A 14,229-nucleotide genomic window follows, 5' to 3' on the forward strand; every position below is an offset into this window, starting at 1 on the left:
AAAAATGAGGGGTCTTAAATTTTGACTTCTTAATTTAATTTTTAGATTAAAATGAAGGCACTAAGAATTATAGATTTCCCTTGGAGAAACTAAGAATATAATTTTCCTATAATTGTTCTTTATAGGTTTTAGCAAACATACTCTCAGTAGTGCTTTGCCCTGGCAGGCCCTCAGTGAACATTTACTGAATGAATGAATGAATGAATGAATGAATGAATGGAGGACGCACCATTCCCATCTACAGCAATGGCAGGGCAGCACTGGGCTCTGCTGAATCCCCACAGGGACTCCAGGACTTAGAGTTTTGCATGTGTCGTGTGTGTGTGTGTGTGTGTCTCAGTCTGTCTGGTGTCGCTATACAGGAATACCTGAGGCTGGGTAATTTATTTAAAAAAAGAGGTTTTTTTGGCTCAGGGGTCTGCAGGCTGTCCGAGAAGCATGGAACCAGATTCTGCTTCTGGCAAGGGCCTCAGGAAACTTCCGCTCATGGCAGAAGGCAAAGGGGAGCTGGTGTGTACAGAGATCACATGGCCAGAGAGGAAGCCAGGGGTTGGAGGTGGTGCCAGGCTCCTGTTAACAACCAGCTCTCTGGGGAACTGAGTGGGAACTCGCTCACCCCTTCAAGGGAGCATTAACCTACTCATGAGGGATCCTTCCCCACAACTCAAACACCTCCCACCTCCACACTGGTGATCAAATTTCAACATGAGATTTGGTGGGGATAAACCAACCACATCCAAACCATAGCAGGAAAGCTACTGAGTTTCAAGAGTGTAAGTAGGAGCCACTTAATAAACTATTTGTTGGATACAGAGATGAATTATTTAGATGATTGATTTTAAAATTTTCAGTAGTATCCATTTATCCTTTCTCTGTTTGATTAAATGAACTGGTTTATGGAGTCAGCCTGGAAAACACCAGCACTCTGCAGCAGGGTCAGGACTGTGAGACCCATATTTTGAAACAGAGGGCATCTTTCTTGTCATCTCCAAAGTGGGTCCTACCCTGCCAGTCTTTCAGCAATGTCAGACTTTCTTTTTAATTGCAAGTCTCCTGTGCTCCAGGAGCTACCTAAGACACTCTCTTGGTTAATCCTCATAATGACTTTTTTTTTTTGAGACAGTTTTGCTCTTTTCGCACAGGCTGGAGTGCAATGGCACGATCTCAGCTCACTGCAACCTCCACCTCCTGGGTTCAAGCCATTCTCCTGCTTCAGCCTCCCGAGTAGCTGGAATTACAGGCATGCACCACCACACCTGGCTAATTTTTGTATTTTTAGTAGAGATGGGATTTCACCATGTTGGCCAAGCTGGTCTTGAACTCCTGACCTCTGGTGATGCACCCACCTCAGCCTCCCAAAGTGCTGGGATTACATGCATGAGCCACCACACACGGCCCATAATGATTTCTGAACAGCTAATTAGCTACATTTGTTGGGTGAGAAAATGTTTCCTAAAATATTGCTCTTACTGCAAGAAAGCAATGCTTCCTTTATTAAAAACCTAAGATTACATAGATCAAATTATATACACAAACTATATACAAATCAAAGTGTATAGGTCTGTGTACGTTTCTTAGTGTATATACTTGGTAGTGCAGATTTTAAGAGCTGGAAGAGACTTCAGGGTTGAGGACAACCTATCCATTTATTTCACAGCATGGAAAAAAGAGCTAGAGGTTAGAGACACAAATTGTACAACTAGTTAGTGTCAGAACCAGGATGAAAAGGCACACCTAATGCCACGCGCTCTGGGAGGTGATTTTTAAAGAAATTTATTCACAGGGCATTCTTTGATGTAATCTTGATCCCCGCTAACCGTGCCAAGCCCCTCTTCTATCAGTGCCTGAGCTCTACCCCACCCAAGTCGCAGCTGTTAGACTGCGTTTCATCAGATGACACAGGAGACCATCTGTGTGAGACGATTTTGTACATTGAGGAGGCAAAGCACATGTCTAGATAAGCAATGGAGGTTTATTCATCTTTTAAGCAGTTTTGATTCAGAAACCTTAAATACAGCTGATTAGCTAAGGCTCCTGGTATTATTCTGATTTGAAGGAGAATTGCTCTAAAACAAGCTGCGTGAATTCCAAAAGCAGCAACACAGAGGCTGTGCAATTGCCTGTCATGTTTTTCACGACTTCACTGGTTTATTATGACCTCTTATGATGAAGGTCAGTGAGAGCAGCTAAGACACTGACACCCTGAAACGTCCCGACGGAGAGGTAAGGGCACACCCTGGCTCTCTAGCGACCAGATTCGGACAGTGAGTGGGCTGGGTGTGGCGCTCGGGAGGCACTTTGTTTTACAAGTCAACTGGCTCGAGTGGGACAACATATTCCCCTTCTCAAGAATAGAGGTGAGGGCAGGCAGGGACGATTTAGGCAGGTTTGGGTCATTTCTGGGGCTTAAAGAACCCTGGCCCACATCTCTTTCCTGCCTGCTTGTTCCAGGAGTTCTGCGGCAAAGACCTACAGACTTCCTGAGTTTCCGTCTTTCTAAGGAAACGACCTGTTAATGCACTATCCTCTATCAGGAATCATGGCTGAGAACGGCACATGCTGGTTGGAGTCCTCGTTTTCCCTACGGCCGACTCTGATGATGAGATGGTGCCCAGATGGGCATCCCAATACTCTGCACCCACTCTGTGTGATCGTGATGTAGAATGATCTGGAAAGGCTTGGTAGGCTCAGAACATTCCTCAGGAATGATCCCAGTAGCCGAATAGTGCACATGCAGAAGCTGCTGGAGGGCAGTGAGGTCTACACCCACTCCCCTGGATCCAGCCGTCAGGCTTGGGCGACAGCAGAGATCCCCACTGGGAAGTGCAGCCGGGGGAAGGGCACGCCCACCTGTTGAGGTCCAGCTCCCTGTAGAGTTCCAGGCTTCTGCCAAAGTACTTCTTCTGGGAGTTGAGCGCATCCACCTGGGCGGCGCAGGTCCCATGCTTTTCCCACTCATGCTTCCTGTGAGGATTAGGAAAAATCTCCACTTAAAAGTAGTGAAACAGGCTGCGTGCAGTGGCTCATGCCTGTAATCCCAACACTTTGGGAGGCTGAAGGGGGTGGATCACCTGAGATCAGGAGTTTGAGACCAGACTGACCAACATGGTGAAACTGTCTCTACTAAAAATACAAAAAAATTAGCCGAGTGTGGTGGCAGGTGCCTGAAATCCCAGCTACTCAGGAGGCTGAAGAGGAGAATCGCTTGAACCCGGGAGGCAGAGGTTGCAGTGAGCCGAGATCATGCCATTGCACTACAGCCTGGGCAAGAGACAAACTCCATCTCAAAAAAAGAGTAATGAAACTGATTCCCAATTAAAATGCTCAAGCATGTTTTTCTCTCAGCACAGACTATTCCCATGTGGTAGGCATGTCATTTCTTTTACAAAGTAGGAAGGATAAAATTCCTTATTTGCAACATAGGCAATTATTTCAATCCCCCACGATTAAATAATCAGTTTCAGTTCACGTCTACAATTACAGCTTGCTCAATTAACAACAAATCAAAGCTGAGAAAAAAGAACATGCTGCTGCCCCAACCCCCACTGATTCACAAAGCAACGTGTGGTCTCCTGCAGTGACTGGGTGCATTGCAGTCAGGGAATTTCGTAGAGTGGCACAAACTGTCATTTCTAAGCAACCAGCCATGGAAAGGCAGGACAGCTAATTACCAGGAAACACCTCAGGCCCATTTTCCATTTCAGCTTCTACAAATTATAGTTTAAGCATCCATTCTACATAGAGGACAATAAGAACAACTGAATAGCCTATAACTAAAGGGCTGCACGTGAACAGCAATTTGTATTCCAGAAAAATGTGGTCACTGAGAATGATTCATGATATTTTACTGCAGATTAAAGGTTTACAAAAATCTTTCACGTTCTTCATTTGGTTCTCAAAACTCTGCAAGGCGGAAATATCACTGCTAGTTTACAGACAGGGAATGGAAGCCCAGAAGGGCCAGGGGACTTGCTGAAGGTCACTCAGAGCCTGCCCTTGAAGGCCACGCTCAAGTCCAAGGTCAGCGCCCTTCCCACTGCACTGGGCTGTCATCCAATCAACTGCTGACGAGATTGACAGCCACCTTCAGAATGACTGGCGTGTCACTCAGATGTTTATCATCTTTAGCATGAAAAGACAAAATGGGAATCAGATTTCCTCAGCTTTATTAGTGATGAATTCATGACGTTTTAATAAATAACATTCATGCAACCACTTATAAAGCACTTATATGCAGTCTTAAAAACACAATCTAAATGTGCATTAATTCATTGGCAAAATTCATCCAAAATACTAGTTTTAAATAATTCCTATCAATTTAAGTCTCGGAAAAGGATGAAAAGTTGAAAACAGGAACGATGAAAGTGGATGAGTAACTGTCTTCATCTAGAAGCCTTTCCAGAGCAAATTACCTGATAACTTCCTATATCCTATAAGGTAGAAAAAGGAGATTATTTTAAACTAATTGAAATGTAACCTGAATTCCAGGTGACTTAGTTTCTATAAAACAGGGGTAATTCTGCAGGTGAGATGAGGTGTGCTGAGCCCTTCCACATGAATGAAAACAGTTCCTGGCTCACAATAAACAGTAAATGTCAGCCATCATTATTCCTGGAGCAAGCTTAACTCAACAGATGTTGGAAATAGATTGATATTCATGGAGCTCACAGCATTCACTCACACTTCACTTGGACTGGACCTTTTTTTTTTTAAGCATCAGAACGGTCAGTCACCAATGCGAAGTGACTCAGCGTGTTGCCCTCTGTGCTGAGAGACACCCTGACTCACCCACCAAGCGCAGATGCAGCCAGGAGCGGATGTCCCAGGCTCACCCACTCACTGTCACCCAGCCCGCTCGGCCACAACAGGCAGCCAGTCCTCGGGGCTGGTTATGCCCAAAGACACATTCCACAGCAGTGCTGTGACACCTTCCCCTGCCCAAGGAGCAGAGGTGGAGAAGCCAGAGGCCAACCCCCATGGAGTTAGTCAGGTGACTTGAGTGATAGGCACAGGACTGGGTGACACAGCCCAGACAGGAGCTCCTCCCTAGCTGATATTTTGTATTTAGGAGCACTCAAAAATATAAATATTAATTTGTGTGTGAGATTTATCTTTTTCATTTAGAACCAGTTTTTTTAAGTGTGTAATTCAACTATCAACCTGAAAATTTAAAGTAAGTCATCTTGCCTTTATCGGAGCACAAAAATAAATGCATACTGTGCCCACACTGTTTTGATTAAATGCTCAAGACCCAGCTCACTGAAGGCCTTTGCATGTTTGCTGATTTATTTTAAGCCATTTGGCTAAAATCTGACAGACTCTATCATGGAACATTGTAACAACTGGAAAAATTCTCTTTCACATAACTCAGTTACCATAAACTCATCATCTGAAGTACACTGTGAAGTGACATATAATTTTTTTTCCTATCTTCTTCCATTCCAACTTATCATGGCCATTATTTTGAAATAATTTTCTAGAACACAGGCTGTGCAGAACAGGTGACTGAGACCTGAACCATTCACCACCCGAATTTTCAAGGGTGATTCAACGCACAGACTGAGGGTCCATGAATCCTAAGGCCACTTCACTGCCACACCAATGAACCAGGAAGAGGGACATCACTTCCATTTCATTTTGTTTTCAAAAGCTTTCTTCTAAACTTAACTTTTAATTTTCCTGAAAATTATACACAAAAATATTTCTAGGTTAATCTTCCTACCTAAAATTTGATGGGTTGTAATCTGAATTATAAATTGCAATATTGAAGTGGGATAGAGAAAATAATTACCTTCAGTTAATATAATGTTAATACAAGGAATTCAACTTTATGTTCTTTAAAAAGCCAGGATTTTAAAAGCTATCTTGAATTCAACATGGCGTTTATGCCCTAGGCTTAGCTTCTGCTGAACTTAAAGGTGCTTCACTATGACTGAGGTCTCAGCCTCACATGCTAAGTCTCACTTTCTCTCCTCCCTAAGTCATAGGCATGAGATCATCATTTTAGAAGACATCTTTTTTTTTTTTTTTTTTTTTTTGAGATGGAATCTTGCCCTGTTGCCCGGGCTGGAGTACAGTGGCGCAATCTCGGCTCACTGCAACCTCCACCCCCTGAATTCAATTGATGCTCCTGCCTCAGCCTCCCAAGTAGCTGGGATTACAAGCGTACGCCACCATGCCCAGCTAATTTTTGTATTTTTAGTAGAGATGGGGTTTTGCCATGTTGGCCAGGCTGGTCTCGAACTCCTGACCTCAAGTGATCCACCTGCCTTGGCCTTCCAAAGTGCTGGGATTACAGGTGTGAACCACTGTGCCTGGTCTCTTTTTTCTTAATGTATTTCAAGACAGGAGCACAATTTCCTTAAGAAATATTCTTTCCTGTCTAATATGGACTAATTCTTAGATATGCAAGCATTTGACTTTGTTGAGCCTCAGAAGAGAAAATTTGTATCTTTCTTTTATTTTTTTTTTTGAGACACGGTCTCACCCTGTCACCTAGGCTGGTTATCACCCCAGCTGATCACAGCTCATTGCAACCTTGATCTCCCGGGACCACAGCCGCACAATACTATATCTAGCTGACTTTTAAAATTTTTGGTAGAGATGGCATTTTGTCATGTTACCAGGCTGGTCTCAAACTCCTCGGCTCAAGCAATCCACCCGCCTCAGCCTCCCAAAGTGCTAGGATTACAGGCACGAGCCATTGTGACTGGCCGAGAAAAGTTTTAAAGCAAAGTAATAAATACCATATAGGTTAGAAAACAGGCTTATATGGTAAATTCCACTTGCTTTCATTTTTTTATACATTGGAGAAAGGCACCAAAAATGCCGTAACAGAATCATATCTCATAAAAGATTGTTCAAACTGCTCAGCCCCAGAAGACAGATTCTGTTATCTTGCTTCCCACACAGTTTCCACTTCTAGCGATTCATCACGCTCCCCACACCCGCTCAGACAGTAATCAAGACAGCAATCAGAGGCTGGGACTTACCAGAAGCGGCTGCGATTGGGAAACGAGTGAATTACGTCAGGCCAGTATGCCCTCATTTCTGGCAAAAGATCCTATGCATTAAAAAATAAAATAAAATAAGTCTACGCAGGATCTTAATAATAAACTCAAAACCTAGAAGGTAAATTTGATAAACTGACACCAAAGAATTGAGCTCTGCTAATTAACAATACTTTGGTGAATAAAATAATCCTATGCTTATTTTGTATGAAGTGTTTGTTAAGATATATCTACAAGTGCAATTTGAGTAATCATAAAACTGCACACGAAAATACAAGCTCTTATAGGTGAAGGGATAAAGTGTACATCCAAACGATGGAATATTTTCAGCAACAAAAACCAATGAGCTGTCGAGTCATGAAAAGACACTGGAGGAACTACAAACATACATTGCTAAGTGCAAGAAGCCAGTCTGCAGAGGCTACATACTGTATGATTCCAACGACGTGACAATTTGGAAAAGGTAGTCTTAAGAGACAGGAATGAGATTCGCAGCTGCTGGGGGTTCAAGGGCAGGAAGAAGGGGAGGTATGGCTCAGGGGGTTTAGGGCCAGCGGCTGCTCCAGAGCACACTGGGTGGGACTTGCTCTCCTGCATTTGTCCAAAGCCGCACAACACAGGAGTAAACCCTAATGTTAATGCTAAACTTTATTTAATAATAAAGTATCAGTATCAGTTCATTAATTGTAACAAATGTAACACACTATAGAAGATGTTAATGATTGGGAGAGTTGAGGGGGAAGGGAGTGAACTGTCTGTAATCTCCATCCAATTTTTCTGTAAACCTAAAACTGTTCTAAAAACAACATTGGCCGGGCACGGTGGCTCACGCCTGTAATCCCAGCACTTTCGGAGGCCGATGCGGGCGGATCACGAGGTCAGGAGATCGAGACCATCCTGGACAACCTGGTGAAACCCTGTCTCTACTAAAAATACAAAAATTAGCTGGGCGTGGTGCCACATGCCTGTAATCCCAGCTACTCGGGAGGCTGAGGCAGGAGAATCGCTTGAACCAGGGAGTCGGAGGTTGCAGTGAGCCGAGACTGCGCCACTGCACTCCAGCCTGGCGACAGAGTGAGACTCCATCTTAAAAAAAAAAAAAACAAAACCATCAATTAAAACAAACAAACAAACAACGGACAAGCTCTCCTTTTCCCAGAGAAGAGCTTGTGTGAGCTGGGCAGCCTGGGCACCAGTCGCGCTAAATCCAACAGAACTGGAGTTTACTTTTCAATTTCTACACACCCTCTACACCAAAAAAACCCAAAAAGGTCAGTAAAAAGGTGCTTAACAAACTTCGGATAACTTCACTTTCCTTCCCTTTCTCCTGTTTTCCAGCACCTTATATGAGGGTCCTTTTCTCAGCCCATTTGTAACTCAGCCCCTACCCCACAGCCCCTGCCTGTGTGGGTGCAGCTCTGTCCCCCTCCTCTTCCCCTCCAGCCCCCCACCCCACCTCTCCTGCCCCACCATGCTGGCTTCAGCCCCATCAGCTCTCCGAGATGTCCTAGGGCACGATATGATTGAGTGTGCAAACTGGGCTACTTCCGTTTCGGACAATGCCAAGTTGTTCCTACTGCTACACAACAAGGAAGCCAGGACTACTCTGAGGAGCAGCGGCTCACACCACCACAGACCCACGACCCACCCACGACCCACCCACGCCCCCACTCAAGAAGCATTTCAGCTTTCCTGTCCTGGACGCCCCGGGGATATGCAGTCCCATGGTGCCTCTTCTCAAATCTCTCCACTCCTCGGTTTCCGCCTTTCCCAGCTGCAGGCACACATGCCCCTTTCCACCTGGCTGTTAACACGGGGCTCCACCAGCACTGTCCCCTCTGCCCACCAGGCCCACACCTGTCGGCGCTGTCCCCTTAGCCCACCCACATCCGTCAGCCCTGCCCCCTCACCCACCCACGTCCACACCTATCAGCCCTGCCCCCTCACCCACCCACGTCCACACCTGTCGGCCCTGCCCCCTCACCCACCCACGTCCACACCTGTCGGCCCTGCCCCCTCACCCACCCACGTCCACACCTGTCGGCCCTGCCCCCTCACCCACCCACGTCCACACCTGTCGGCCCTGCCCCCTCACCCACCCACGTCCACACCTGTCGGCCCTGCCCCCTCACCCACCCACGTCCACACCTGTCGGCCCTGCCCCCTCACCCACCCACGTCCACACCTGTCGGCCCTGCCCACTCACCCACCCACGTCCACACCTGTCGGCCCTGCCCCCTCACCCACCCACGTCCACACCTGTCGGCCCTGCCCCCTCACCCACCCACGTCCACACCTGTCGGCCCTGCCCCCACACCTGTCGGCCCTGCCCCCTCACCCACCCACGTCCACACCTGTCGGCCCTGCCCCCTCACCCACCCACGTCCACACCTGTCGGCCCTGCCCTCACCCACCCACGTCCACACCTGTCGGCCCTGCCCCCTCACCCACCCACGTCCACACCTGTCGGCCCTGCCCTCACCCATCCACGTCCACACCTGTCGGCCCTGCCCCCTCACCCACCCACGTCCACACCTGTCGGCCCTGCCCCCTCACCCACCCACGTCCACACCTGTCGGCCCTGCCCCCTCACCCACCCACGTCCACACCTGTCGGCCCTGCCCCCTCACCCACCCACGTCCACACCTGTCGGCCCTGCCCTCACCCACCCACGTCCACACCTGTCGGCCCTGCCCCCTCACCCACCCACGTCCACACCTGTCGGCCCTGCCCTCACCCACCCACGTCCACACCTGTCGGCCCTGCCCTCACCCACCCACGTCCACACCTGTCATCCCTGCCCCCTCACCCACCCACGTCCACACCTGTCGGCCCTGCCCTCACCCACCCACGTCCACACCTGTCATCCCTGCCCCCTCACCCACCCATGTCCACACCTGTCGGCCCTGCCCCCTCACCCACCCATGTCCACACCTGTCGGCCCTGACTCCTCACCCATCCATGTCCACAGACCCATGTCCATCCCCACACCTGTCATTTTGATTCACCATCCTCATGCTAACTATGCCTAAAGCCACCTTTCCTCTGACCCTGAAGATCCTCTACGTCACCCCCTGGAGGTCTCAAGGGCACTTCAAACTCAACGTATCCTGAAGTGGCCTCTTCATCACGCCTCCCCAGAAACCATTCCCTGCAGTGAGTCCCGCAGGAGAGGAGGAGAGTGTGAGTGAGGAGCTAGAGACAGCACCAGGCTCTGAGGTGTCCCTCCTAAGTCTCACGGCAGTCCCCAGCCTCTTGGCTCATCCCACTGAAGGTCTTCACGGGGAGGAAAAAGAAAACAATTCCATATGGATTAGAACTTGTGGGCTGGGCGCGGTGGCTCACACCTGTAATCCCAGCACTTTGGGAGGCCGAGGCAGGTGGATCACCTGAGGTCAGGAGTTCGAGACCAGTCTGACCAACATGGGGAAACCCCGTGTCTACTAAAAATACAAAATAAGCCGGGCATGGTGGCGCATGCCTGTAATCCCAGCTACTCAGGAGGCTGAGGCAGGAAAATTGCTTGAACCCGGGAGGTGGAGGTTGCAGTGAGCCAAGATTGCACCATTGCACTCCAGCCTGGGCAACAAGAGCAAAACTCTGTCTCAAAACAAAAAAAAAAAAAAAAAGAAAAGAAAAGAAAAGAAAAAAAGAACTTGTGATGGATTTGCAACTAATGACCTTGGGGAATGTACCATTCCTAGGAGAGACCCACGACTCCTGCAAGCCTTCAATGCTACCACACGTTTCAAAGAAGGCCTCAGTTACCACCCCCTCCCTGGGGTCCAGGTCCAGTTACCCTGGTATATACTGGTTACACACAGGAACTGTTGGCACCCCTAAGGAAAGATGAGGGCGTGTGTGGGAGTGAAGACTCCGTATGACATATAAGGTACGGGTATCTCAAAGGAACACCTCTGCTAGTATCTCTAATAAATTCCCGCCCTGTGAGTTTTCTTTAATCAAGCTCTTGTACTGGAAAGGCCCCGCATGTCCACCTGCTCAGAAACCCGTCCACCAGATAGGACGGCCCCAGGCCTGTGCTCTCTGAGCCTCAGCTGTCTGGAGATGCCTGGCGATATAGCACACCCACCAGATTCCCACGTCGGTCATCTGACCCAGGAGTCCTGGGGCCTGGGACGAGGGGGGGCTGGCGGGCGAGCGTCAGGATCTGCACAGGGCTGGCATGGGGGAGTGTCAGGGCTTGCTCCGGTAGGAGCCCCTCGCTCAGGCCCCTCATGCAGTGGCTTGGGCACAGGGCAGGGGAGGGGAGGAGAGGGAAAGGTCAATTGGTGTAATTTGTGGGGTCGAGATAATGATACTTACTCAAACAGCAGCAAGGGCTCAATCCTGGTGAATACATTCATGACCCCTTAATTTTAAAGATGACTTTGAAGGTATGCTTGTGAAGAAAAGAGTTAATCTAGGTCAACACTCTGCAGTAGAAATATAATTAAAAGTCAATACCTTAATCTCTTCTAAATTGAAGGGCCACGATCTATTACATCCTTCACTTTTATCGGGCCTGGAAATTCAAATTTAAAAGAGAAAATAAGAAATATTAGGCTTGGTTGGGGTGGCTTCTACATGACCTTAGAAAACACTTTCATTGAAGTCTGCGAAGAATAAAAAGAGAAATTCTAATTGGGAATTCCTTATCCCAGGCAGGATGCTTAAGAAAGAAGACGCAGGTAAGAGGAGTCAGAGTTCAAATTTCTTTAGCAGGGAAAAGAAATTGTGTTAAACCGTCCAGGAGTAATGCAGACAGGCCACTGCTTAGTAAAGGAAGTGCAATGGATAGCCTAGTAGCACCGAGGAGCGGGGACTCTGGGGTCAGCCCCGGCTGGGTTGACGGCAACTTCTGCCGCTCCCTAGCACCAGGACCTAAGTAAGCTGACCCCCGGCCAATCTCTGCACCACAGATCCAGCATGAGAACAGCGAGAGTCTGCTCCTTTCAATGGTGAGGAGGACTCCAGGAGATGACAGATAAAACATGTCAGAAAGTGCCTGGCGTATGGCAGAAGATCAGCTAGTAGGATTTTCATTTCATTTTCAGTAGCAAACGCACTTACACTGTCTAGAACTTTAACTCCATCCTCACACATCTAATTCTGGACTTATCAACTCTGACTCTTGAGTGCTGCTTACTCCACAAGGTCACCAACTTCCTAAGACCCAGACCCCTCAGAGCCCCAAAGAGGCCAGGGAGGAGAGTGTCTTCAGGGTCAACAGCTGGACCAGCATGTGAAACCCGCCTGATTCCATCCACTGGACTGGACAGCATTGCAAAGCTTCATTCCAGCCCCAGAAATGAAACGGCCATGATGAGCAGAGGTACAATCAGAGCATTTGGTCACAGCGGAGAGGACACCACGCAAAGTCTAGGAAAGCCAGGAGCCCCAGAGACAGGAGGTCAAGGTTATCTGACCAGACAGAGAAGAAAGTGAAATCCGAAGCCAAGTACCTACATTCCAGTTTAACTTGTTTTCCACCAATCCCTCTTCCTAAGGAGCCAGGAGGCACCAATTAAGCTAAAAGGGCCCTTTTCAATCCCGGCATCGAGGCAGTGGGACAAAACTGGTCCTTCAGATGGGGCGATTGATGTGCACAGTTCAGCGTCACAAGTATGTCCATGTTACATAGAAAAGAATTAACTAAACAAAACGCAGACAAAACCAGAATAATAAATTTGAGTGTCTCTGAAATGTGTACGAGACGTGCATTTATGTATTTTCATGTAGTTATTTATAATAAACCCCAAGAGAAGAACAAAATGAGAAAATTAAAATGTAGTGACCCTGACATGTACCGAGAATCTGTAAACACTATTTTAAAAAGTGTTATTGGCTGGGCGCAGTGGCTCACACCTGTAATCCCAGCACTTTGGGAGGCCAAGGTGGATGGATCACCTGAGGTCAGGAGGTCGAGACCAGCCTGACAAACATGGTGAAATCCAGTCTCTACTAAAAATACAAAAAATGGCCGGGTGTGGTGGGGCGTGCCTGCAATTCCAGCTACTTGGGAGGCTGGAGCAGGAGAATCACTTGAACCTGGGAGGTGGAGGTTGCAGTGAGCCAAGATCGTGCCACTGCACTCCAGCCTAGGCAACAGAGTAAGACTCTGTCTCAGAAGAAGAAAAAAAAAAAAGTGTTATTGTTCTATGAAGACAGAATTAAAGAACAAGAGAATCAGGGTTCTGCTAGAAAGACTAAAGATATTTTTAAATAAGAATCTAGTCTATTGGATAAACTCCTGAAAACAAAAAACAAGAATAAATATTAAGACCACATTCAAGCTAGGGTTCCCAGTCAGCGAGCCTCTTCTGCCTAAGATTTAATTGTGTGAGACACTTGCCATAGTCCATGTATTGTCCAGTAATCCGGAGGGTCTCTACAGTCGTTTTGAATTTTCTAGGGAGAAAATACAACAAGAAAATGATTGGCTCTTTATTAAAATACACTTAGGAACCCTATTAAAATACATTTAGCAGCTAGTTGCAACATATGCCAACGAGACACAGGTACTGCACTAATAACACAAGCTAAAACCAGGGCTAGTTCACAATACATTGCTTACAACAACAGATCCATGAGGAAGCTACACTAGGGCTGGATGTTCTAAGCCAAACGTCAAACAACTGACTGAACAGAAACAGCCATTTTTGTTAAGCCATTCCTCAAATATTTGACTTAACAGAAACAGGTGTTTTTATGGGCCAGGCGCAGTGACTCATGCCTGTAATCCCAGCACTTTGGGAGGCCAAGGCGGGTAGATCACCTGAGGTCAGGAGTTCCAGACCAGCCTGGCCAACCTGGTGAAACCCCATCTCTCCTAAAAATACAAAATTAGCTGGGCGTGGTGGCAGGCGCTAATAGTCACTACTACTCCGGAGGCTGAGGCGGGAGAATTGCTTGAACTCAGTGAGCCGAGATCATGCCCTTGCACTCCAGCCTAGGTGACAAGAAAAAAACTGTGTCTCCAAAAAAAAAAAAAAAAAAAAGGCTGGGCACGGTGGCTCACGCCTGTAATCTCAGCACTTTGGGAGGCGGAGGTGGGCAGATCATGAGGTCAGGAGATCGAGACCATCCTGGCCAACCTGTGAAACCGTGTCTCTACTAAAAATACAAAAATTAGCCAGGCGTGGTGGTGGGCTCCTACAGTTCCAGCTCCTCAGGAGGCTGAGGCAGGAGAATAGCTTGAACCCGGGAGGCAGAGCTT

At 47.6% G+C, this 14,229-nt stretch overlaps 1 protein-coding gene and 1 pseudogene across 3 annotated transcripts in view; both read right to left on the reverse strand.

Moving 5' to 3' along the window:
* RNASET2 (ribonuclease T2) overlaps positions 1-14,229 on the reverse strand; it is a 28,542-nt gene that overhangs the window by 6,701 nt on the left and 7,612 nt on the right. For all 3 annotated transcript variants that reach the window (XM_001136814.7, XM_054686486.2, XM_063813679.1), the window contains exons 3-6: positions 13,366-13,421; positions 11,478-11,535; positions 6,993-7,063; positions 2,851-2,964 (exon numbers count right to left, since the gene is read on the reverse strand). In XM_001136814.7, coding sequence (XP_001136814.2) covers positions 2,851-2,964; positions 6,993-7,063; positions 11,478-11,535; positions 13,366-13,421 — 299 coding nt within the window. The remainder of the gene's footprint in view (positions 1-2,850; positions 2,965-6,992; positions 7,064-11,477; positions 11,536-13,365; positions 13,422-14,229) is intronic.
* LOC101059255 (protein GVQW1-like) lies at positions 10,097-10,838 on the reverse strand (annotated as a pseudogene).

The sequence above is a fragment of the Pan troglodytes genome, chromosome 5, assembly GCF_028858775.2.
Source record: "Pan troglodytes isolate AG18354 chromosome 5, NHGRI_mPanTro3-v2.0_pri, whole genome shotgun sequence".
NCBI lineage: Eukaryota > Metazoa > Chordata > Mammalia > Primates > Hominidae > Pan > Pan troglodytes.